This window comes from Sapajus apella, unplaced genomic scaffold (assembly GCF_009761245.1).
Source record: "Sapajus apella isolate SASKATOON/1434 unplaced genomic scaffold, GSC_monkey_1.0 scaffold29, whole genome shotgun sequence".
Taxonomy (NCBI): domain Eukaryota; kingdom Metazoa; phylum Chordata; class Mammalia; order Primates; family Cebidae; genus Sapajus; species Sapajus apella.
Genome location: NW_022436969.1, coordinates 13,958,039 through 13,984,696, shown reverse-complemented (window position 1 = coordinate 13,984,696; position 26,658 = coordinate 13,958,039). Strand labels below are relative to the sequence as shown.

The 26,658-nt window shown below is 39.4% G+C and overlaps 1 protein-coding gene across 2 annotated transcripts in view; it reads left to right on the top strand.

Annotated features, from left to right (window-relative positions):
- The window catches only part of MYOM1 (myomesin 1), a 162,986-nt gene that overhangs the window by 53,207 nt on the left and 83,121 nt on the right, over nt 1-26,658 (top strand). For both annotated transcript variants that reach the window (XM_032293278.1, XM_032293277.1), the window contains exons 9-13: nt 5,162-5,326; nt 10,081-10,242; nt 18,390-18,531; nt 21,564-21,763; nt 24,065-24,121. In XM_032293278.1, the coding sequence (XP_032149169.1) occupies nt 5,162-5,326; nt 10,081-10,242; nt 18,390-18,531; nt 21,564-21,763; nt 24,065-24,121 (726 nt within the window). The remainder of the gene's footprint in view (nt 1-5,161; nt 5,327-10,080; nt 10,243-18,389; nt 18,532-21,563; nt 21,764-24,064; nt 24,122-26,658) is intronic.

Here is a 26,658-nt window from a genome sequence, read left to right as displayed (position 1 = left end):
CATAATAAGCTAGTCCATAATGCTGAAATAAATATGTATTATATATAACATAGTATATGCTAGGATGGATATAGTAGGTATCTGCGGTTATTTTATTATTTTTTTTTAGATTCTTTGGTTACTATTCTCTTTCTGAATCTAATTGCTTTTTTATGGTTTTATTAAAGTCCAGATACGATGGGCTAAAAATCGCAAATGCATTTAAGTCTTTCGGAGTTAAACTGAGAAAGATCATTATACAAACCTGGGCAGAATGACGTAACCAAACACACACACACCCGAGTCTAGACTATATCAAAGCACTCTTACTCACCCTTAACTATCCAGATGGGCATCACTTTCTTAAGAAATCAAGTCTCACCCCCACTGCCACCCCTAAACCCTACCCAGTCAGGGTTAGGTGTCCTAGGTGAGGCCACGGCATCTTGTCAGAGCGTCAGTGAGGCTGGACACTCTTACCCATTGTGTGTCAGTCTCTCCCACTGGTCCATGAGCCACTTGAAGGCAAGGTTAGACCTTTTATCTCTAAACCCCAGGGCCTGCCACAGAGTAGGTATTCAATAATGGATGAATAAATAAATGCCTTAAGTTATAAAGTGCAATCTAAAATGAAGTCTAAATGTGATTAAATAAAAACCTATTGACAATATTCTAGTCAGTGGTAATTTGCAAATTTGTGAATGTCATTTCATTTACATCAGAACTTCTATTTATGGGAAGCAATAAAAGCCAAATCTTTATGGTTGTTAAAATAATGATATAGTGGTCAGACTGAAAAAGGTAGTCAAGCCCTAACTTAGTTTTCACACATTAAAAAATAAATGGTAGTTTTGAAAATGGTTGATAGCTCTTTTTCACCTGTTTAGCTTGATGTCTGTATATTGACCTACTGCACTGATTTCATGGAATGGAGCTTCTCATTTAATATCCCAAGTTGCAATCATTGGTATCATCCCCATGAGTGAGAAGGGTTGACTAGTAGCGCAACGGAGAAGCACATCCCAAATCATGTTCTTCTCCCATCTCTTGATTTATGCTGAGATAGAATAGTCGGGGCCAGGCATGGTGGCTCGCGCCTATAATCCCAGCACTTTGCAAGGCCAAGGCGGGTGGATCACCTGAGGTCAGGAGTTCAGACCAGACTGGGCCAACATGGTGAAACCCTGTCTCTACTAAAAATAGAAAAATTAACCAGGCGTGGTTGTGGGCACCTGTAATCCAAGCTACTCAGGTGGTTGAGGCAGGAGAATCGCTTGAACTGGGGAGGCGGAAGTTGCAGTGAGCCGAGATCATGCCACTGCACTCCAGCCTGGGCTCTTGGGTTTGTTCTAATAGTTAACATTTATTGATCAGTTCTGCAAGACAATGTACTAACACATTTTTTATATACATTGATTCATTTAATGTTTCCCAAAAGCTTATGAAGTAGTTGCATTTCTGTCTGTGCTATATATGTGAGGAAATAGTTTAGAGAGGTTAAATAGCGGGGCAAGACCACACAGAGTGGTAGAATAGGGATGTGTAACCTGGTCTTTTAAATTCTAAACCATTATTTTAAACAAGGAGTCAGCAAACATTTTCTGTAAAGGACTAGACTGTAAATATTGTAGGCTTCGTGGGCCATATGGTCTCTGTCACAACCACTGAACTCTGCCTCTGTAACACAAAAGCAGCCATACAGTAGGAGAATGAATGAACATGGCTGTGTTCTAACAAAATCTTCTTCTGCCGGGCGCAGTGGCTCAAGCCTGTAATCCCAGCACTTTGGGAGGCCGAGGCGGGTGGATCACGAGGTCAAGAGATCGAGACCATCCTGGTCAACACGGTGAAACCCCGTCTCTACTAAAAATACAAAAAAAAATTAGCTGGGCATGGTGGTGTGTGCCTGTAATCCCAGCTACTCAGGAGGCTGAGGCAGGAGAATTGCCTGAACCCAGGAGGCGGAGGTTGCGGTGAGCCGAGATCGCGCCATTGCACTCCAGCCTGGGTAACAAGAGCGAAACTCCGTCCCAAAAAAATAAATAAATAAATAAATAAAATAAAATCTTCTTTATGAACATTGAAATTTAAAGCTTCTGTGACCTTTCACGTCACAAAACATTGTATTTCTTTTTATTTTTTTCAACCACTAAACATAAAAAACCATTCTTAATTGTCTAAACAAGAGGCATTCTAGATTTGCCCTACAAACTTCCCAACCCCTGCCCTAAACCATTTTTCCCAGGATAGTAAGTACGTGTGATAAAAGATTGAGGACATGACAACGGAATGATGTGTTGTCTTCTGGTTGTTAAACTGGGGTGCCTCCTACTGAACCCCAAAGTTACTTCAGACAGCCCAGTCCAATCTTAGATATAGAAGAGAACCTAAAAGTTAGGTCTGTTTCTAGGGGGCCTACTTGCCTTTCCAGCTGGGTCTGGAACATCTGGGCCACTACGGGCTCTCCTAGTAACCCTCACCTCTACGCCCTAAGGCAACTCTGGAACCAGCCCATCCTCCCAGCACTGTGCAAGATCTGTCAAGTTGTTTTTCTCTCTCTGGTCTCAATGGACATCAACACATAAAAGTGAGGCAGATGGGAGACGTGCTTCCAAAGAGAAGCGATTTCACTGTTGATTAGGTTTACCTGGGAACACACAAAATCAAGACAGTACAATGTACTGGCCAGGAGTACTGAAATGGCCAGCCAGTGCAAATCTGGCTCTGCAGGGGAATGTGGTCAGTTATTTTGTCCTCCTATGCATCAGTTTCTTCTTCTATAAAATGTGGATATTAAGTAGTACTTACCTAATAGCATTATTATGGGGTTTATGTTAGTAGGTATTAAATGCTTGGACCAATACTTGGTCTAAGTTGAACTCAATAAATGTTAGTTTGTATTTTCTTTTTCTTTTCTTTCTTTTTTTTTTTTTTTTTGAAATGGAGTTTAGCTCTTGTCACCCAGGCTGGAGTGCAATGGCACGATCTTGGTTCACTACAACCTCCACCTCCCAGTTTCAAGGAATTCTCCTGCCTTGGCCTCCTGAGTAGCTGGAATTACAGGTGCACGCCACTATGCCCAGCTAATTTTTGTATTTTTAGTAGAGACGGGTTTCATGTCAGCCAGGCTGGTCTCAAACTCCTGACCTCAGGTAATCCACCCGCCTCGGACTCCCAAAGTGCTGGGATTACAGGCCTGAGCCACCACGTCTGGCCCAGCTTACATTTTCAAGAGCAATGAAGGAAGTCTTAGGAAGAGAAACAAAATAAGTGAGAAAGGAACTAAGTTTTGGAGTTGTGAAGTTATGAGTGTGAATTTCAATTTCACACATGCTGTCTGTGAAATTCTGGTATTATGTGTGTGTTACTTTTGTGAACTTCCATATTCCCACCTGAAAGAGAGGAAGAAGATAATATCTGTGGCATAGAGTTGTTGCAACGAATATTTGATATGTCAAATGTGAGGTGCCTGGCATGTAATCAGTAAATGGTCGTTTCTTTCCCAAGTCGTTTCTTTGGTGAAAAAATAAAACCTAGGAGAGTTGATGATGCAGGCCGCATTTACTCAATCAATAAATATTTCTGAGAATAATATTTTTAAAAGTTAGAATGTTTTAAACTTTTCCATTTTCTCCCAATATTTCTTATAATATGTTTTAATCAGATCATTAAAGAAACTGAAGCAACTTATTTAAAAACTCCATTAAAATTATTTAATTAAAAATGATTTTTATTTTTATGGATACATAGTAGTTGTACATATTGATGAGGTACATGTGATATTTTGATACAAGCATACAATGTGTAATGATCAAATCAGGGTAACTGGAACATCCATCATCTCAAGCATGTCTTATTTGTTTGTATTAGGGACATTCCAATTCCACTCTTCCCATTGTTTGAAAATATGAAATAAATTGTTAACTGTAGTTATGCTATTGTGCTCCCAAACACTAGATCTTATTCCTTCTATCTAATTGTATTTTTGTACCCATTAACTAACCCTACTTTATTCTCCATCACACTATGCTCCCCAGCCTCTGGTAACCATCATTCTACTCTCTATCTCAATGAGTTCAATTCTTTTTAGCTCTCACATTTGATTTGATAGCAGTTCTTCTGTGCCTGGCTTACTTCCCTTAATGTAACGTACTCTAGTTCCATCCGTGTTGTTGCAAATGACAGGATTTCAATCTTTTTTTGGCTGAATAACATTCCACTGGGTGTATGTACCATATTTTCTTTATTTATTCAGCCATGGACGAATACTTAGGTTAATTTCACATCCTGGCCTATTGTAAAAAGTGCTGCCATAAACATGGGAGTGCACATGTCTCTTCTACATATTGATTTCCTTTCTTTAGGATATATACCCAGCAGTGGGATTGCCGGATTATATGGTAATTTTATTTTGAGTTTTTGAGAAACCTCCATACTGTTCTTCATAGTGGCTGTACTAATTTACATTCCCACAAACAGTGTAAGAGGCTTCCCTTTCATCCACGTCGTTGTCAGCATTATTGCCTGTCTCTTGGATACATTTTAATTGGGGTGAGATGACACCTCATTGTGGTTTTGATTTGCATTTCTCTGATGATTAGCGATGTTGAGCATTTTTTCATATACCTGTTGGCCATTTGTATGTCTTCTTTTTAGAAATGTCTGTTCAGAGCTTTTGCTCATTTTTAAATTGGATTACTTGAATTTTTTGCTATTGAATTCTTTAAGCTTCTTATACATTCTGGTTATGAATCTCTTGTCAGATGAAAAACTCCATTTTTATGAATAATGGATATAGCTATTTTGGCCCAAGAGTACAAGCAGTAGAGTTTAAATTAACTCAACATCTAAAATTAAAAAGTGCATTATGTTGCCGCAAAAGGTTTAAGTCTAGGCTAAATGTGGTATTAATTTGCACTTAAGACTTTAAACCTGACCCTTTAAATTTTATTCATTACAATAATAAAAACAAGCTATTAACCAATAAAGCAAGAATTTCCATACAAATGATACATGCATTTTTTCTAAATAGTTCTTATATAGGGTTTCATTTTGGCCCAGATAAATCGTTTTCTCATTTGTTCATTTCTTTGCTGTGACTGCTTTCTGCCTGTGCTTATTAAAATGCTTGTGTCTCTTTGATGAAGAAAAAAATTACTGATATTTGTTTTTTTGTACCCAGTTGCTGTGACCCCATATGGTTATGCATCCAAATTTGAGATCCACTTTGATGACAAATTTGATGTGTCTTTTGGGAGAGAGGGAGAGACCATGAGTCTAGGCTGTCGTGTAGTCATCACTCCTGAAATTAAACATTTCCAGCCAGAGATCCAGTGGTACAGAAATGGTGAGTCTTTACGATGGATGCTTACTTAGGCTCTTATTTGAAGGAATTTGTAGACCAGATTGCAGATCTTGCAGATCTGTTTATCAGAGCTGGAAGTTAGAGGGAATCTGGAAGTTAGAGGGAACCATCTATTACACGATTAAAAGGTTTTTACATGTATAGCAAAGCAGCAACACTTTCATATTTCTGGAGATGATATTTTCTTTTTAATAAGTAAGATATGGAAAGAATCATAAAGAATGTATATTCGGCCAGATGCAGTAGCTCATGCTTGTAATCCCAGCACTTTGGGAGGCCAAGGCTGGTGGATCACCTGATGTCAGAAGTTTGAGACCAGACTGGCCAACATGACAAAACCCCATCTCTACTAAAAATACAAAAATTAGCCAGGCGTGGTGGCGGGCACCTGTAATCCCAGCTACTCAGGAGGCTGAGGCAAAGAATTCCTTGAACCCAAGAGGCAGAGGCTGCAGTGAGCGGAGATGGCACCATTGCACTCATCTGGGCGACAGGGTGACAGTCTCAAGAAGAAAAAGAATAAAAAGAATGTATATTCATTTTGTCAGTCAATCCATTTGGTAAAATGCCCATCTTCATAGATTTATTTATACCACAGAAATGATATGTAACTTTAAAAAATACTTATGAAACAGTAAAATCCTGATACTTATGAAACAATAAAATTCTGATATTATTTTAATTAACCAGAAGAGTACATTAAGAAGAATTTCAGACCCTCGAACTTTTATTTTAATGTATTAAAGTCTTTTTATAATTTTAAAATTTTTGGTAAGTATATTCTGTTGTATACAGTATATCCAAGTTACACTCATGGTCCCTTAAGGACACAAAAATAGATAAAATGATCCTTTTGTTTTGCATCATATTATAGCAGGCTGGTAGAACAGAAAGAAAATCCTTCTGTTGTCGGTTCCTCTGACTCTGGCTTTAAATCACAATTCAATCCCACTTTGCTTCCAAAGGGACTAGAGCCATGATACTTTGGTGTGAGAAAGACATAAGGATTTAATTTCCTCTTTTAAACTCCATTTGGGTTAAAGTCTATTTAAAGTAACACTCCAGTCAAACCCAATCAAAGCAAAATAAAACAAAAAAGCTATCAAAATAAGTTGATGAGTTGAAGCATTGGACTTAAGAAATAGTGTTATTTCTAAAATAACAATAGGCTGGACACAGTGGCTCATGCCTGTAATCCCAGCACTTTGGGAGGCCAAGGGGGGCTCATCACCTGAGGTCAGGAGTTTGAGACCAGCCTGGCCAACATGGTGGGACCCTGTCTCTACCAAAAAATACAAAAGTTAGCTGGGTGGGGTGGCGCAAACCTGTAGTCCCAGGTACTTGGGTGGATGAGGCAGGAGAATCGCTTAAACTCTGAAGGCAGAAGTTGCGGTGAGCTGAGATTGCGCCACTGCACTCCAGCCTGGGTGACAGAGCAGGACTCCGTCTCAAAAGAAAACAAAACAAAAAAACATAAAATAAAATAACAATAAATCTTAGGTCCAAATACACTGAGTTTCTATACTAGAGTATCTCATAGAATAGACCAAGCCATATAAACTGTCTGAAGAGAATAAGGGATTGCCCCAAATCACACAGCCAAATTCTGGCCACGGGAGACCTCCAGACCTGCTGGTTTTCACTCTAAGCCTGGAGATCTTTTCATTACCATGTGCCTGCCTCCTTTTATATTGTCTTTATTAGGTCTAATATAGAAAAAAGCCTCATGAGAAAATTTGTACTTTCTCTTACCTGTCTGCCTCCTTTTATGCCTAGGTATTGAAAAAGGCATTGGCATTAAAGAAATTTAATGCTAGGAACTAGCATGGGCCTACATAGATAATTATCTGTGAGGCCCATGCTAGGTCCTAGCTAATAGAAGATGTGTCATGGAGAGAGCAATGAATAGGGCCCAGGGACTTTCATCATCCTTTCTAATTTATCTTAAAGTCTTCACTAGGTTTATTTCTACAGCGGATTATATTTTTAAGCTCTTAAACACTTTAAAATTCCAGACACATTTAGTAGTGTGCTAGTAAGATCATCATATAATTTTTCTGTTTAATTGTTTTAGAAAATAAATTTTGCAAAAATACAGAAAAAAAATGAAAGAAAAAATAGTTAATGATAATGCTTTGCAGTATTTTCCTGTAAGATACTTTATTATTATTATTCGTATTACTATTTATTATTCAAACTCCATTTTGTTCAGGTAAAAAAACAAAGGCACAAAGAGGTTAAGTAATTTGCTTAAAGTTACATAATTAGTTAATGAAAGAGATTGGACTGAGCTGGGCACCATCGCTCAGGCCTATAATCCCAGCACTTTGGGGGGCCAAGGTGGGCGGATCACTTGAGGTCCAGAGTTAGAGTCCAGCCTGGCCAACATAGTAAAACTCCATCTCTACTAAAAAAAACCTATATATATATATATATATATATATATATATGTATATATATATATATATATACACACACACACACACAAATTAGCCAGGCATGGTGATGAGTGCCTGTAATCCCACCTACTCGGGAGGCTGAGGCATGATAATCACTTGAACCCAAGAGGCAGAGGTTGCAGTGAGCTGAGATCACACCACTGCACTTTAGTCTGGGTGACAGAGAGAGACTCCTTCTCAAATAAAAATTAAAAAAAAAAAAATCAGATAGAAAGAGATCAGGCTGAGATATAGGTCTTTCCAGAGCTGACTTTTTGGGCCTGTGAACGGTGCCATCCTACAGGACCAAGAGACCTGGGGTTCATTTAGCGCTCTGCTGTCACCCCCTTGAAGTTCATAATCACTTTATCTTTGACCTTGTGTTTTATACATGGAGTCCAAAGGGACTATGGCACATGCACGTGATTGGAGTGGCCATGCAGACTCAGGCTTCCAGGGCACAGTGGGGAGTGGGCAGTGTGAGCACCAGGCAGCAGGTGTGGTCTTCAGGTGTGCACATGAGCACCTGGGGCAGTCTGTGGCACCATGGCATTTCAAGATGATGGCAGAGACCAGAACCTAGGGTCAGATGGGAATTAGCAATGGTGGTGGCACCAGCAGCAGCAGCAGTGGTGATGGGTCCCATGGCTGCAGAGGAGAGAAGGGGCTCAGTGTGGAGGCAGCACAGGGACACAGTGTGGGGCCAGCTTGTCCGGCCTCCCCTAGAACTCAGCTCTGTGGGATCTGCACAGATATTAACTCCTGGCCTGGGCATGGGGACAGGAACTGCTGGCAATAGGACAGTAAACTTTGTTAGTAAAATATTATAAAATAAAAGTGTACAGGTAGACACTGCAATAAAGCACATAAGGCAGTTATTAGACTTCTTCAAGGTTGGAATCTCTGGTTTTGAGGCTTAGAATTAGAAATTAAATTTAAAGATTGTAGCATTTGATGGAAAAGAACATTTTCATATGAAACTTTGGATAAGCTTATTATTAACAAGGAAGACAGTTTTAAAATTACCACTTGTAATTGAAGATACAGTAGTAAATACATAAACATCCTGAATTATATACAAATCACAAAACCATGTTCGGCTTGTAGTATGTCCTCCACGAAAATTATAAGCCATATTGGTCAAAGCATTAAAATGAAACCGTACAAATTCACTCTTAAAATTAAATTGAGATTTACATGAAACTGATTTGTATGAAGAGTTAAATCTCTTTAGAATAATTGTCCCTTAAGAATCATCAGTTCTAGATTACTAAAATTTATATTTTGAAATAGTTTCTCAGAAAGTTAACCAATGTTGTCATAGCCTATGTAACTTTCTTAACAGCTCCAGTAACAGTTGCATCAGCAGAATGTTCTTTCTAAAAATATTATGGAAATTCATTCATGAGCTTACATTTCTAAAGAGTGACTGATGTTGCTTTTAATTATATAGATTTGAAATGAAGTTGCTAAAAGCATACATTTTGATGACTAATAAATGAATTTGCAGAAAAGCAGGCCAGAAATATCTTATCAATCAAGTTATCATACTAGTAACATATTATTATTGATTCCATATAAAATTATGGTACCAAAATATGACTTTTTGCAACTGTATTACCCCTATTATATTATTATAAGTAATACAATATTTTTAAAGGAATAAGACATATTTTAGTTTAATTGCACTTTTTAAAATTGCACTTTAATTGCATTTTTTCTCTGCTTTTTGAACAAGGGGCCTTGAAATCTAATTTTGCACCAGGCCCTAGCAGATTATGCGTCTGCCTCTGATCCCCTTACTTTTGGTCCAGTATTTTTACCAGTGTAAGCATATCGGAATGGCTCAAAGTCCTAGAGACTTCCTCTAGTAGCTAAATCACTTTCAACATGTGAAAGGCTGAGGAGAGGGCCGAGCACAGTGGCTCATGCCTGTAATCCCAGCACTTTGGGAGGCCGAGGCGGGTGGATCACGAGGTCAAGAGATCGAGACCATCCTGGCCAACACAGTGAAACCCCATCTCTACTAAAAATACAAAAATTAGCCTGTGTGGTGACACGCGCCTGTTGTCCCAGCTGCTCGGGAGGCTGAGGCAGGAGAATTGCTTGAACCCAGGAGGCAGAGGTTGCAGTGAGCCAAGACTGCACCACTGCACTCCAGCCTGGCACCTGGCAACAGAGCGAGATTCTGTCTCAAAAAAAAGAAAAGAAAAGGCTAAGGAGAGGAATGGAGAGGAGACAAGAAGGAAGTAATAAAGCAAAAATAAGTTAATTTGCTTACTTTTTATAAATTTCTAGGAGTACCTCTTTCTCCATCAAAATGGGTGCAAACACTTTGGAGTGGAGAGCGGGCCACACTGACATTTTCGCATCTCAACAAAGAAGATGAAGGACTCTATACAATCCGTGTACGGATGGGAGAATATTATGAACAATATAGTGCTTATGTCTTTGTTCGAGGTAAGTCCCAGCAAAAAGCAAAACACCTAACTATTTAATACACTAAAGCCAAAGCAGTTTTTGATTACAAAACAGTTCAAACATGTTTTGTAATGATGAAAGAGTCATTTGAAAATTCTGGCCAGGTGCAATGGTTCATGCCTGTAATCCCAGCACTTTGGGAGGCCAAGGTCGGAGGATCTCTTTAACCCAGGCATTTGAGACCAGCCTAGTAACATAAGTGAGAACCCATTTCTACAATTTTTAAAAAAAAATTAGCTGGGCATGATGGCATGCACCTGTGGTCCCAGCTACTTGGGAGGCTGAAGAGGGAGGATCACTTAAGCCTGGGAGATCAAGGCTGCAGTGAGCTATGATTATACCACTGCACTCCAGCCTGGGAGATGAAACGAGACCCTCCTGTCTCAAAAAAAAAAAAAAAGATAAGAGAAAGAAAAAAAGAAAATTACTGCAGTTTACATTGAATAAGAATATGTTAGTTTCCATTAAAATAAACCTAGGCCCAGTGGCTCATGCCTGTAATCCCAGCACTTTGGGAAGCTGAGACAGGTGGATCACTTGAGCTCAGGAGTTTGACACCAGCCTGGGCAACATGGTAAAACCCCGTTTCTACAAAAAATACGAAAAAATTAGTCAGGCATGGTGGTCCGCGCTTGTAGTCTCAGCTACTTGGGAGGCTGGGGTGGGAGGATGGCTTGAGCCTGGCAGGCAGAAGTTCCAGTTGGCTGAGATTGTGCCACTGCACTCCAGCCTGGGTAACAGGGTGAGACTCTGTCTCAAAGCAAAACAAAAAAAGTAGAACTAGTGTAAAAGGTAAAACCTGAGGGCACCAACTCAAAAGTCACCATTTTCCAGACCATGTTACTATCATTAATATCAGGACTTTCTTCACCATGTGGGAGCCACTAGTACGGTTGCCTATGGCTGTTCAGGTGGAAATACTAAATCCTAACAATACCAGCCAGCTCAGTTTAAGGAAGCTGCTGCAAAAGAGGGATGTGTGATTTTGGGTGTAAGCCTTTAATATGCATTTCAGAGAGTAAATTTATTATTTTATTTCAGTCCTCTTGGCCTATAACTGAACTTTATAGTCTCTGTTTTGATGAACTAGGAAGAAAGGGGTTTCAGCTTAATTCTTGAGACAAACCATAATTGTTGACTTTAGGAGTCTCTTTTTTTCAGTGGTGTCTTAAATGGATTGGATACGTACAAGTGGAATATTATTCCTCCACAGGATCCTAGCACTTTAGAAGACCATTAGCACTTTCAGGCTAACAGGGTAGTATTCTGTTTTTTTATGGGACAGTTAGGTACCGTCATAAGAAGAGGTCCAGAAGAGGCGCAAGAAAACAACGTCTATAACGCTCACAGGTCCTAGAAACAGGAATAGCAGGACCACGTGGAAAAGGGCAGTCAGGAGTCAGAAGGGTCAGGAGGGGCAAAGGACTGCATAGACCAAGGCCTTTTTGGAGTTTCCTTGGGAAAGGAAAGTAGGGCAAGTAAACAGGTTAGGATTGGCTAGTTCAAATAATTTCAGTAAGCTCTAAGTTACAGGTGTGGTCCCTACTTGCCTGGTACCTGGCCCCAGAGATGATTAAGGCAGAGTAATATTGCTTCTTGGCTTCTACAGGCCAGATAAAGGAGGCGTGGCTGAAGTGACTAGTTTACATATCAGTCATGCTCCCTTCTGGGCCCTAAGAATTGTCTTACCTCAGGAAGGCAGGCAGGCCCTCCTTAGCCAGAAAGTGTCTCAGATGTTAAGGCCTCATAATATAGAGAAAATTTAAAATATTAATAATGCAGGTAGACTTGCTCATTTTTATCTGTCATGCACTAAATAGAATCGTAAACTCATAAACATTTTGAGTACTCAACTGGGATCCACAGACTTCCAAAGGATCTGTGATTAGAACTATATTTCAATATATAATTAAGTTTTTTGGTAATCACATGCGTTTTATTTTATGTGTTTAAATGTATTACTCTCAGAAGTAATACATTTACCAGTTTGTCAAAGGAGTTGATGGCTCAAAGAATGTTAGGATTCTCATCCTAGCACAACCCCTTAATTTTAAGATGCAGAAAATAAGGCTCAAAAAAGTACAATAATTTGCCAAAAACTTCAGTTAATTAGAAGGAGAAGTGGAACTAGGTTAGAGGTCTTCCAGTGGCTAACCCAGGATTTTAATCAGGATCTAGACTAAGCTGCTGAAATGAAATAAAAGGTTTGTTTCTCTCCTGTGTGAGGAGGTTGGGTATGATCCAGATGCCTCTTCCCAGGTCCCCTCTATGTTGTTATTGCACTGTTCCCTGGGGTACTGTCCCAGGCTCCCATCCCAGCCTATGGGGAAGGGAAAAAAAGGGAGGGGAGGGGCAGAGGCCGAATTGCACACATCACTTCTGCTTGGTACACACTTAGCACATGCACACACTTCACAGTGAGGGGAGCTAGGATGTATCATCTCTTGTTAGCCAGCCATGTTTTCTGCTAATACTCAGGGGTCCTGGTACTAAAAAGGAAGCAGGAAGGATGATTACTGGGGACAGTTAGCAGGCCATACCACATCAACATTGAACAATACAAATGAACACTGAATTCTGTCTCAGACCAGCAACTGATAAAGATATCTGAATATCTATAACATCTGAAAAATGTGTCAGGCTTTCTCCGCCACAAAAGCATCATGAAAAAGTCTGTATCGCCAGGGAAGAGAGGAGCTGGCCTTCTGGGTAAATGGCAGTGAGAACTGACAGACTGCAATTAGCAAGTGTGGTTGTTTAGCCAAATCACCAGGATAAACCTAGCTAGATGAGGATGAACTAAGCTAAATCTTTGCTTCTGCTTTCCGTTGTTTTACCAGAGCCAGGGAACATCGCTGGCTGTTCAAAAAATCTTGTCATGCTATGGTGCTTCCTTCGTGAACTTTTCCTGGGAACCCTGACATAGTCTAGGGTTCCTCAACATTTCTCAGTGCCCACGCCCAGAATGGTGCCTCTTTGCCAAGTTTAGGCCAGACCTCACATTACTAACTATGGACAGGGCGAAGGTGTTCCAACTTAAAATTTACACTTAAGCCAGCTTTCAAATCCACAAATTAAGGAAATGGAAAGATTCTCAGTTTATCAGAGGATGGTGTGAGAGAATTGAAAAGATAAATGGAAAAGGCAAAACTGGAAAGGTAAATTTCAGCAATCATACTGTGAATTTTACAACTTTTAGAAAAAAGACTTCACTTATAAATTTATTTTAAGTGATATATATTAGGTTTGTAAAAACGTGTTTTTGAGATATAATTTACATACCGTAAAATTCACTCATGCCAAGTATACAATTTGGTGCTTTTTAGTATATTTACCAAGTTGGGCAACAATTACCCACACTTCACTTTTAGAAAATTTTGACCGGGTGCAGTGGCTCACGCCTGTAATCTCAGCACTTTGGAAGGCCAAGACAGGAGGATCGCTTGAGCCCAGGAGTTTGAGACCAGCCTGGGCAACATAGCAAGACCCCATCTCTACAAAAACTAAAAACAATCAACTGGGTGTGGTGCATGCCTGTAGTCCCAACTACTTGAAAGGCTGAGGTGGGAGGATTGCTTGATCCCAGGAGGTCGAGGCTGCAATGAATCGTGATTGCACCACTGCTTGGGTGATAGAATGAGACCTGGCCTCCAGAATAAGAAAGAAAAAAGAGAGAAAAGAAGGAAAGAAAGAACCTTGGGGGGGAGGGAAAGGGAAGGGAGGGGAGGGAATGAAGGGAAGGAAAGGGGAGAAGGAGGAGAAGGAAGATAAGGAGGAGGAGGAGAAGAAGGAGGAGGAGAGGAAAAAGGAATAAGAAGAGAGGGAGGGAGGGAAGGCAAGGCAGGCAGGCAGGAAGGGAAGAGGGGAAGGAAGGAGGGAGGGAGGGAGAGAAGGCAGGAAAGAAGGAAGGAAGGAATAAAGGGAAGGAGGGAGGGAGGGAGGAAGGAAGGAAGGAAGGAAGGAAGGAAGGAAGGAAGGAGGGAAGGAAGGAAGAAATTTACATTACTCCAAAACGATTTCTTCTCCCTATTTCCCTCTCCCATACCCAGTCTAGCCTTCTGCAACCACTAATTTACCTTCTATCTCTATAGATTTGTCTTTCTGGACATTTCTGGATCTCTTTGGTTTTTTATGTCTGTCCTGTTTGGCTTTACGTGTTTTGAGGTTCATTCATATAGTAACACATATTGTTCCTTTTTCTTATTAAATTGCATTCCAATGCATGGATATGCATTCTTTGACTATACATTCACCCACTGATGGACCGTGGGACTGTTTTCATTCTTTGGTTATTATAAATGACTCTGATATAAACGTGTGTGTTCATATTTATAGGCCTATATCTTCATTTCTCTTGGATGCCCACCTACAAGTGGAATTGCTAGGTCATATGATAAATTTGTGTTTAACTTTGTAAGAAACTGCTAGTGTTTTAAATAATATTTGTTCTTTTTTAACTTTGTATTCACTGAGCTGCATGAGGCCACTTCAGGGCATTGCTTTGGGGCTCTGATATTCTTGCAGCTTAGAAAATAGCTTTCATACCAGAACGATCAGTGTATAAAGCACCATATGTCTGCAGAAACACATTGTAAAGAGCTGTACACATTTGGCCAGGATTTTATTACATAGATAATATGTGTTCACTGTGAAAAAATAGATAATATAAATTTAAGAAATAAAAAGTAAAGCCATCCATAAGTCTACCACCCACAGATATCCAGTATTATCATTTTATTACATATTCCTTGAGGGTTTGATGTATTCTTTCCTTCTCTTCCTCTATTTCTCTTTTTTCACACACACATTCTCTCTCTCTCTCTCTCTCTCTCTCTCTCTCTCTCATGAAGAGAGAAAGAGACAGAGAAATAATAAGGTGATAATGTCATAAAAATATCATGAAAGAAGAATTGAAAATGGCAACTAAGTATTTGAAAAACTTTTCGTTAATAATCAAATCCATGAAAATTGAAATGAGGCTGGGCACAGAGGCTTACACCTGTAATCCCAGCACTTTGGGAAGCCCAGATAGGAGGATCACTTGAGCCCAGGAGTTCAAGACCAGCCTGGGCAACATAGTGAGACCTTATCTCTATAAAAAATAAAAAAAATTAGCTGGGCATAGTGGAGTGTGCCTATAGTCCTAGCTACTTGGGAGCCTGAAGAGGGAGGAGAGCTTGAGCCTGGGAGGTTGAAGCCACAGTGAGCTATGATTGCCTCACTGCACTCCAGCCTGGGCCACAGAGTGAGACCCTGTCTCAAAAAAGAAAATTGAAATAAGATCTTTTTTTCCTATCATATTGAAAAGATTTAAAGTTTATTGAAATCCACCGGGGTAAAGGGATGGCGGGGCAAGCACTGCTACAGTGGCTGGTGAGTATAAACTGGTTCCGCTTTTCTCAGGGTCTTTGCCACTGGTATCACAAACAGACATATCCAACAATTCTAAGAACTAAGTGGACAAAGGTGAAAAAAATGTTTGGGGGAAAATTGGAAGAAATATAGATATTCACCAATATGCAATTTGTAGAATAAAGTATAATAGATGTTCCATGAAACAATGATATAACACACAGCAACCAAACACAGTGTCTACCTCCATGTATTGATATGGAAATATATCAGGAAAAACAGCTTACATGAAGCTATGTAGTACAATCACTTTGTTTCAAAAATAATCATTTCTGAGTTTGTAAGTGTAGAATAAAATTCTAGAAAGATTTAGGCCAATATGTTAACAGTAGTTATCTCTGAGTTATAAAAAGTGGATTTTAACTTTTTTTGATTATCATATATTTGATATAAAATATATATATATAATAATTTACAATAAAGACTGACAATAGAATTACCTACATTTTGCAAAAAGTTCTTAATAGTCTATGTCAGAGGTCAAAATACAAAGAGTTGTGGGCTAATCTTTGATCTAATCATCAAACCTACAAAGAGTTTGACCATTTGGAGGGCTGGGGTAGGGAAGGGCAGAGGCGTAGAAGAGGATTAATGTCGCCTGAAAGGTACTATAGACCCCACACTGTGTAGCAGCTGCTAGAAGCCAAATACTGTTTCCTTGCATCACCATTTTCTTCTGTCATCCCAATTATGTTTTGTTTCCCACACTACATTGTAGCTTCTTGAGAACAAGAAGGATTTTTTTTTTTTTTTTTTTTTGAGACAAGGTCTTGCTCTGTCATGCAGGCTGGAGTGCAGTGGCACGAACATAGCTCACTGCAGCCTCTACCTCACAGGCTCATACAATCCTCCTGCCTCAGCTTCCCAAGTTACGGGAAACACAGACTCACCCTACCACACTTGGCTATTTTTTTTAAAATACAGAGACAGGGTCTCACCATATTGCCAGGGCTGGTCTCGAACTCCTAGGCTCAAGTGATCTACCTGCCTCAACCTCCCAGAAGTGCTGGGATTACAGGCATGACCCACTGCACCCAGCTAGGATCTTTATTTTTTAACTTTTGCAGTTAACACCTAGAAGAATACTGAATGAATGAATGAATGAGCGAATGAATGCCTGAGTAACTTGGAAGATTGTCAAGCCCACCTCAGCTCCAATCAATGCTATACAAATGCTGAACAATGGCTCCCTGAATACCTGCTGTCTGCCAGGCTCTGTTACAGTGCATTCCTGCCATCATGCATCTATGTAATGCCCAGCTCACTAAACTCTGCAGAGGCCGCTGGTTGCTGTGCTATAGGCCATTAGCAAAAGGACATGGCTAGAGGTTGCCAGCTGTCCCCCTTGCAGCTGAGTGGCTTTCTAGCTATGCCTCTTTTGTAGCCCAAGCATGTCAGCCTCAGCATCCCCACCTCCTCTGCGGCTCTGCTCTGCCTTTGCCATCAGCATCCCCACTGTCTGCCATCCAGTGCTTTCAAAGCCTGGAAGGAAAGAAGTATCTCCTCATCATAATGCTCGTTTCCCATTGAATGGCATGCAGAGATTCTGCACTAAGTTTTAGGCACGATGAATTAGTTACATTCTCCTATAGCACTTCTGCAGGAGATATTTGCCTAGACACTTTCCTGTTTGTTCATAGAGCAAGAAACAGAATGTTCAAAACCCAAGTGGCTTGAGCTCTTCACAGATAATGCAAACCTATTAAATGGAGAAGTAGACAAATATTTCTGCCATGTTATCAAATGTCCTTGCAACTCATAAGAGTTGCAGAATGTAGATCATAGGAGAAGAAAGTGTTTGTTCGGTTGACATGGGTGCTTTCCCTTGAGTGAGTGGCTCCTGCATATCTCATCCTCTTCTATTAACTGTTTATGAAAGCGTTGGTCAAATGCCATGAGGAATTGGCATGTGGCCTCCTCCTCCAGGGACCTTGCCTCTTGTCTTAATTATTCTCACTTAAACGGTTACTAACTGAATATTTTATTCCCCCTTTTCGCCCTCCTATAAACAGCCCTGATTCACTAATTTAGCTGTGTCTAAGGGGCCTCATGGTCAGGGTATCTCATTTCATAAACAGTGATTGTACTCTATTTCTTTTATTAGCCCAGATTTTACTAAACTCAAATAAACTAAGCTCAGATGTGAGTATTGCATCGGAGTTTTTTTCCTAAATATCTTCAGCTTGGTAACAATCATTTGATTAAAACAAATGTTTTCTTTTCTCTTTCGAAATGGTAGTGTCTTGCCTTGGGACTGGCAAAGCTCCATGACTCGTATTCTCTTGTGGATGCCTTCAGAAGGGGCATTTGTCCCCCTTGGGAGCCTTTCTTAGTTGTTTCTTAGCAACATTGCACAATCAATGTCATGAGAACTAACTTTCTGGCACAACTGACTTGTCTGAATGCAATCTTCAGCCTTTCCATATTAATTTTCTTTTGGAACATTTTGGGCTGCAAGGGCCATGAGGCAAAGGTCATGGGTTCTTTTCAGAGCACTTTCTATTTTTTAACACAATGTTCTTCCTACTGAAGGTAAAAAACACACATTGTTATGTTGATCAACAAATAGCAAGATTTGATGCTTGCTGTGTAGGGGCCAAAGATTGAGCCACTGTGATGATGTGGTAAGAAGTATGTGCACTGAGACCTCAGCCTACGAAGTTGACAGCATGTCTGAGAGGGTTAATGAATGGGATCCTTCTCTGTCTCCACAGATGCTGATGCAGAGATTGAAGGAGCCCCAGCTGCTCCCTTGGATGTGAAGTGCTTGGAGGCCAACAAAGATTATATCATCATCTCTTGGAAACAGCCAGCTGTCGATGGAGGGAGTCCTATTCTGGGATATTTTATTGATAAGTTAGTGCATCTGTTACAGTTATTTGGTCATAGAGATGCATGCTTGATTTCTCCCATCATTTCTAGGGGAAATATTTCTTTTCTGGCCTTCCTTTCCTCCTCTGTTTCTATTTCTGTATCTCTCATCTTTCTTTTTTCTATTTGCCTCTGTCCGCATCTGTCTCTCTCTTTGTGTGTATGTGTATATATGTACATACATACACATACATAATCTATATACACATACATATAATGGTACATATATATGTATATATATATATATATATATATATATATATATATATAATGGGTATGTATACCCATTATAGATACGTGTGTGTGTGTATTGAATAAGTACTTAGAAACGCTGATTTCTAATTGAGTGCTTTTACAGCAGTTGGTACCTGATACCTAGGGATGGAGTGGATCACTCCCCAGCAGACAAATGTGACAGCTCATATCATACTGTTACAAAATTCATCTTTGGAATTTAGGTAAGTAGGTAGGTAGATATATATATTTTTTTCATTTCTAAGATGGCCTCTGTTAAGTCTCTAGTAGGTCTACAAATCCATAGCATTCTTGCCAAATTAGTGACATGAGCTGCTAGTCAAATTCAAAAAAATTCATCTTTGGAATTCAGGTAAAAATGAAGAATTAGATATTTACCTACATTCCAAATATGAACTTTTTGAATTTGGGTACCAGCTCATGTCACTAATTTGGCAAGAATGCTGTGAATTTGTGGACCTCATAGAGGCCACCTTGGAAATGAAACAATTGGAATTCAACATAGTTAATGTCCATATTCCTAATATGTCAATAATTTAAGAATATTTATTTTGGTAATACTACCAAAGTCATCTTTCTATCTCAGGATGTGGTTTCAAGTTATGCAAAGAAGTAACAACAAAAAATCAATAGTGCAAATGATGCATTATCTACAAGTTCTTGTCTACATTCTCCAAAACATAGAGGCTCTGATATTTATAGTAACTGGGCTTCACACATTAATTATGACATGAGTTTGGACAATATAGACAGTAAATTTAGATTATTGGCCTAAATAACATTGTTCTCTAACTTGGTTTCTATTCAGATCATTGCTCCAATTCTCTCTTCATTTTTGAGTAATGAAATCTCATTGTAGAAATCACCAGGGATGGATAATCTGGGTTGTATTAGCGCAATGGGTTTGCACCAAGGGTGTATTGAACCTTGCAGTACATAAATATATGTGATTGTGCTCAGAACTATCTCTAAGAAATAGTTCTGATAAATCATATACTATTTAACCCTATATATGAAATAATGCTTTCATAACATTTCATCATTTAGTGGTGATGGATTGTGAAGGTTTAGATATATTCTTTTTTGTGCTTTATTGTCTTCGGCACATTTCCAAGAGATTTTTAAACTTTGATCAGTGAAAGGCTGGGATCAATATGTACATTTTGTCCTCTTCTGGTCTTAGTCATAATGAAAATACCCACCTTGAGGCTATTATATATTAGACATTTACTGTGTGCATGGCACTGTTCAAAACATTGCATATATTAACCACTAACCCGTAACTACCTTTTAAGGTCAGTACTGTTATTTCAAGTAGGAAATGAATATCGGCCAAAGACCACATGTCAGTGAGGAAGCACTAACTCGCCTAAGGTCACGCAGTTAATAAGTGGCAGAGCTGGAATTCAGATGTGAGCTTGGCTGTAGGTTTCTGCTACAACATGCTGTAAAAGTGTCAGAAGCGGTGGCTTCCACCTTTCCTTCTGCCCACATGAGCTTAGGAAGCACCCTCTAGTATCACTGGGTCACCACAGCAGTAACTGCACAGAGAAGAGGCTGAATCTCTGGAGACAGGTGTAGTTTGAAGAATTGTCCTGGCCCTCTCAGGTTCTGCCACTGCCCCACCTCCCCAAACCCCTAGCAGCTCCAGAATTTCCACCAAGGAGGATGGATTAGGGGGAATGGATAAAAGGCAGAGATTGAAGGCACATTTGGTAACTCTTTAGTTAAGGAAAGTGAGTACATTATCTATTCCACTTTACGTAAGGAAATTGTCTATTGTCTGTATCAAAGAGAGGAAGGTGATCATGAGGAGGGACAATAAACCTCCCACACCAACCACCTTTGTCCTGCCACTGACAACCCGCACGCCCCTGAAAATCATATGGAAATTACACATTTTAGACGTAGAGCCATATTGGGGAAATGATATGAACTAAAAGTACAGCACTCTGCTCATAAAAAAAAGTAAGAGTTGCTTAATCGTAGTGCTGTAAATTTTAATCACATGTTGAGCCTCTAAAGCTTTGTTGATTAGGCCAACAGCATGATATGAGCTATCACATTTGTGTGCTAGGGAATGACCCACTCCATCCCCAGGTACCAACTGCTGTAAAAGCACTCAATTAGAAATCAGCATTTCCAAATACCTACTCAATCTACCCCTGTCAGGCCTGGGCATCTCCCCGCCTCTCATCAATCTCATCTGTTAAAGAAACAAATATCTTCACAATAACCTCCTTACCTTTTATACAGGATGGAATGACCATCAAGTGAGAACACACAGTAAACTATTTTCCAAACTACAGTACAAATAGGTATCTTTTAAGATGCCAGATTTCTCAATGATACCTCTTGTTTTTCAAAGAAAATACCTGAAGAAGACAAAGAAGTCACTAATGGTAGAATTGAAGGCATCAGCCAGGGAGATGCTTGGGGGATCCTCTCCAATGCAAAGATTGTAGACATTTATCTGCTTATTTCAGCAACTCCCAAACCCCTCTGCTTTGTACACAAGGCCCCGCAGACGCCTGCTGTTCATGCATTCGGGAAGGACGTAAGGCTTCTTTCCTCTTGGTAAAGAAGACACAGTGCATTTGAGTGGAACTGAGTGCCTGCAGTTCACCAGCTAGTGAGCCACACCTGCCTTGGATATTTTACAGAGAGAAAATCCAAAACAACTGGATGGGTTTGCAGCTCTGGAGCTAGTCACTGAGCCATACTTCTTTTAATATTTTTGTCAATCACACTCATTCCCTTAGGTGTGAGGTGGGCACAGATAGCTGGTCGCAGTGCAATGACACACCTGTGAAGTTTGCTCGTTTTCCAGTCACTGGATTGATTGAAGGTCGTTCCTATATCTTCCGAGTTCGAGCTGTGAATAAAACAGGAATAGGTTTCCCATCTCGAGTTTCTGAGCCCGTGGCTGCTCTGGATCCAGCTGAGAAAGCTAGACTTAAAAGTAAGTACTTTTCGTTTTTCAGGATCTTCTGTAAGCCTTTTAAAAATGACTGCAGGAATCAGCTTCATTGCAAGGTCGTTTCTCTCCCTTCCACTAGAGGGAGGCAAGAGCAAGAAATCCTGTTTTTCATCAGAAAATTCGAGGACGAAAATCCCCAGAAAACATTGCCGTTAGCCATTCTCTTAAGAGCTTTATTTTATTTTATTCAGAAGACTTTATGATGTTAAACTAAGTTCCAGGCATTGTGTGTGGAATGAAGTATGAAAGCAAAGAGGCTGGAGAGCATTTTTATTCCTGTTGTTATACATTCCAAAAATAATTTTCTTTCTGGCTCAAGGTCTATTTCTTTACCTTGGAGTCCACCCTTAGAGCATTAATATCTCAGTACAGTGCGTCTCTCTATATCAAAGGAAAAACAGATAGACAACATTATATCTGTTGTATGTTTGAGTTCTCATATCAGACTCAAAAATAATTTGTTCAGGCCTGGTGCCATGGCTCACGCCTGTAATCCCAACACTTGGAGAGGCTAAGGTGGGAGAATTGCTTGAGCCTAGGAGCTCGAGACCAGCCTGGGCAACATAGAAAGACCCCAACTTTACAAAAAGAAAAAAGAAAAGAAAAAAATGTCAGGTGTGTTAACACATGCCTATAGTCCCAGCTACTCATGAGGCTGAGGTGGGAGAATCGCTAGAGCCTAGGAGGTCAAGCGTGCAGTGAGCTGTGATTGTGCCATTGCACTGCAGCCTGGGCAACAGAGCGAGACCCTATCTCAATAATAACAATAATAATATTTCAATATGTTTAGTCTCCAAGTCTTAACGTTTAGTCCCTGTGGTACATGAATCATGCCCTATATTTGTTTCATGGAAACCCATATGACATCTCCAATTATAGGAAACATAAAATGGCATTACGAGAAGTGTTGGATAGTAACATTTCAGTCTTATGCCAGGCTTCTCAACCTTGGCCCTGCTGGCATTTTAGGCCAGCAATTCTTTGTTGTGGGAGGAGGTGGCTGGGGGTGTCCTGTTCATTGCAGAAGGCTGAGCAACATCGCTTGTCTCTACCCACTAGATGCCAGTAGTGTCACCTAAGGGGAAAATCACCTATGTAGAGGACTGCTGGTCTATGCCACATTCACAGTGGTATTCTTTACCTTCGGTACATGTAGTGGCATTGTAAAAATCTAATTAAAATAACGTCACTGGCCAGGCACGGTGGCTCACGCCTGTAATCCCAGCACTCTGGGAAGCCAAGGCGGGTGGATCACCTGAAGTCAGGAGTTTATGACCAACCTGGCCAACATGGGGAAACCCCGTCTCTACTAAAAAAAATACAAAAAATTAGCTGGGCGTGGTGGCAGGTGCCTGTATTCCCAGCTACTCAGGAGGTTGAGGCAGGAAAATCTCTTGAACCTGGGAGGCGGAGGTTGCAGTCAGCCAAGATCATGCCACTGCACTCCAGCCTGGGCGACAGAGCAAGACTCCATCTCAAAATAATAAATAAATAAAATAATAATGTCACAGTTTCCCCAGCAACTGTGTCTCCTCAGGTTCCTTGATTGCTCTTCAGTCACTTTTCACCAGCCCTCTGACTTCCTGCCCCCTTTTCTAAACTGGCAAATTCCATCTCATACATTCATGTACTCCTCTTTTATCAATTCCAATAAAAATAAGATTTGTCTGAATTGCAAATAAGTTATCTCCTTTACCACCTTTCTGTTTTTGTGCAAACTCTGGCAAAAAGTCCCCTGGTTAATGCAGGACTAGAACCATTCTCTCTGATGTTTATGGGATCATACAAGTGAATTTTCACTTTAACTGGGTACCCATATCATTCATTTTTCCTTCCTCAGGATCTCAACTGATTTCCTTTGTAGATAATGTTTTTCAAAATGTAATGAGAAAAAATTGCTTTGCTGAGCTTTCCTGGAGGATCATCACCTCTCCTGTTTCATCTTCATTATGACAGATAAATAACTACTGGGCTTATGATTGTTCTGGAAATGTTAAATGAACACAGGTTATTTACCTAGCTTGTACAAGTACAGTTCCAAAAACATCTACTCAGCCAGTCCAGGCAGATTCTAGGCTCCAGCAGATTACGAGTCCCTTGAGGACAGGGACTGTGTTCCCCACAATGCCCTCCACGTGTTGGATAAGATTCATAGGAAAACACATCAGTCTACTAGTAACAATCCCAGTTGTGACTAATCTAGCCACTTTCCCAATTCATCAGTGCAGCTGGTAAATTGCACATTTGTGAACGTCTGTGATTTTTATATTTGTCTCTGTTCAGGTCGCCCCTCAGCACCCTGGACTGGACAGATCATTGTTACTGAAGAAGAACCTTCAGGTAAGAAGTCTGGTTACCCAAAATACTATTGCTGATGTTTTGCTAGGCAGTTCAACTTTTGTTGTAGAGGGTGCAGTGCGCATTGCCTAAGACGTTTTGGGAAGAACATTCTAAAATATCTGGAGTTTTAAGTAACATTGTCAGAGAATCCCATTTTATTTTAAAAGCTTTATTGAGGTGTAATTGTCATGTAGTTAAACTGCAAATATGTAACATGTACAATTTGATAAATTTTCCATGTGTATATACCCATGAAACCATCACAATTATCAAAATAATGAACATACTTATTACCCCTAAAATTTACCCCTGCCCCTTTGTAATTCTTCCCTTTAATGTCTCCCCCCATCTCCAGCCATCACTTATCTGCTTTCTGTAACTATAGTTTACATTGCCTACAATTTTAGATAAATTGAATCATGTTCATTTTTTTTTTCTTTACTCAGCATGAGATTTATCTACGTTGGTGTGTTTATCAATTCATTCCAGTTTTTTTATTCATTCACTGTTTTAAGCTTCTATGAACATTCTTAACTGTTTCTGTGGACATATGCTTTCATTTCTCTTGCATAAATACCTAGGAGTTGAATAGATGTGTTATACGATAGGTGTATGCTTAATTTTTAGAGGAACTGCCAACTGTTTTCCAAAAAGATTGTACCATGTTACATTCCCACCAGCACTCCATGAGACTCCCAGTTTCTCCCACATTGTCACTAGTGCTTAGTGTGGCCAGTCTTTTTAATTTTAGCCATTCTAGTGGGTTTCTAGTGGCATTTCTTTGTGACTTTGATTTGCATTTTACTCATAATGCCGAGCATCTTTTCATGTGTTCATTGGTCAGTGTTTGTGACATTGGGCATCTTTCTCAAATCCAGGTATTTTTCCTGTTTTTTCCCCTCCTGGAAATGTTATAGCATTAGTTTTTACATTTCACTCTGTGACCCATTTAAAAAAATTTTTTTTCTATATTACAAAAAGGGTCTCAATTATTACTATCATTTATATTTGCATATGGCTATTAAATTATTTCAGCAATATCTATTGAAAAGATTCTTTACCCAACGAATTTGTCTTGGCATCATTGTCAAATTCAATTGATTACATATTTGTAGATTGATTTCTGGAATCTCTATTTTTCTTTCCCCTTCATCAATACCATACAGTCTTTATTACCATAGCTTTTCTGAGCTTCATTTTTTTCATATATAAATTTTAGCATCTTAAAAAAAGTATAAGTCCTCTAATTCTGTGTTGGCTTTTCCCCCCAAAGTTGTTTTGGCTATTCTGTCTTTACATTTCTATATAAGTTTTAAATTTAGCTTATCAATTTCTACAGAAACATGCTGGGATTTCAACCTAACAGCATCAATGCTGTTATGAGCATTGATTTATAAATCCTTTGATTTATGAGCATATCCTGTATTTCCATTTATTTAGCTTTGCCTTAATTTCTCTGTTTAGTAGTTTTAGTGTGCAAGTCCTGCACATTTTAATAGATTTAATCTCTAGTATTTCATATTTCTGATGATGCTGTAAATGGTATTGCTTTTTACTTTAATTTGCTTTTACAAAGAAACTAGTATAAAGAAACACAATTGATTTTTGTGTATTGATTTTGTGTCCCACAACCTTGCTAAACTAATTTATTAATTCTCATAAACATTAGGGGTTTTTTTGAAATTTGTTACGGATTTTCTAATACAGGATTATGCCATCTGTAAATAAACATAAATCCTTTTCTATCTGGATACCTTTTATTTCTTTTTCTTTCCTTATTGCTCCATCTAGAACCTTTAGTATAATGTTGAATAGAAGTGGTAGCCTGGTCATCTTTGCCTTTTCCTGATCTCAGAGGGAAAGCATTCAATCCTTCACCATTAAGCCTAACATTAAGTGTAGGGCTTAAAATATATATATATATATATATATAATATATATTTAGGTTCTGGGGTACATGTGCAGAACATGCAGGATTGTTGCATAGTTACATACATGGCCATGTGGTTTGCTGCCTCCATCCCCCATCACCTATATCTGGCATTTCTCCCCATGTTATCCCTCCCCAACTCCCTACCCACCACTATGCCTCCTCTATTCCCCTCCAACAGACTCCATGATTCACCCACCTCAGCCTCCCAAAGTGCTGGGATTACAGGCATGAGCCACTGAGCCTGGTCTGAAGCATTCTTTTATAACACATGCACCTAGTGCTAAATATTTTTTTCTAGGTACAAAATTTCACACATTTTGATCTATTGTGTTTTCATTTTTATTTTGTGCAAAATACTTGCCAATTTTTTTATACTTTCTGTGATACATGGATTATTTGGGGTATGTTATGTAGTTACTAAATATTTGCAGATTTCCCAGGTATTTATCTTTTATTTGTTTTTAATACTATTATTAGAATTAAATAGAACATATTTTATATTACTTGAATCCTTTTAGATTTATTGAACTTGTTTTATGCACCAGAAAAAGGTCTATCTTGGTAAATATTTAGTGTGCACTTGAAAAGCATTGTATATATTTTT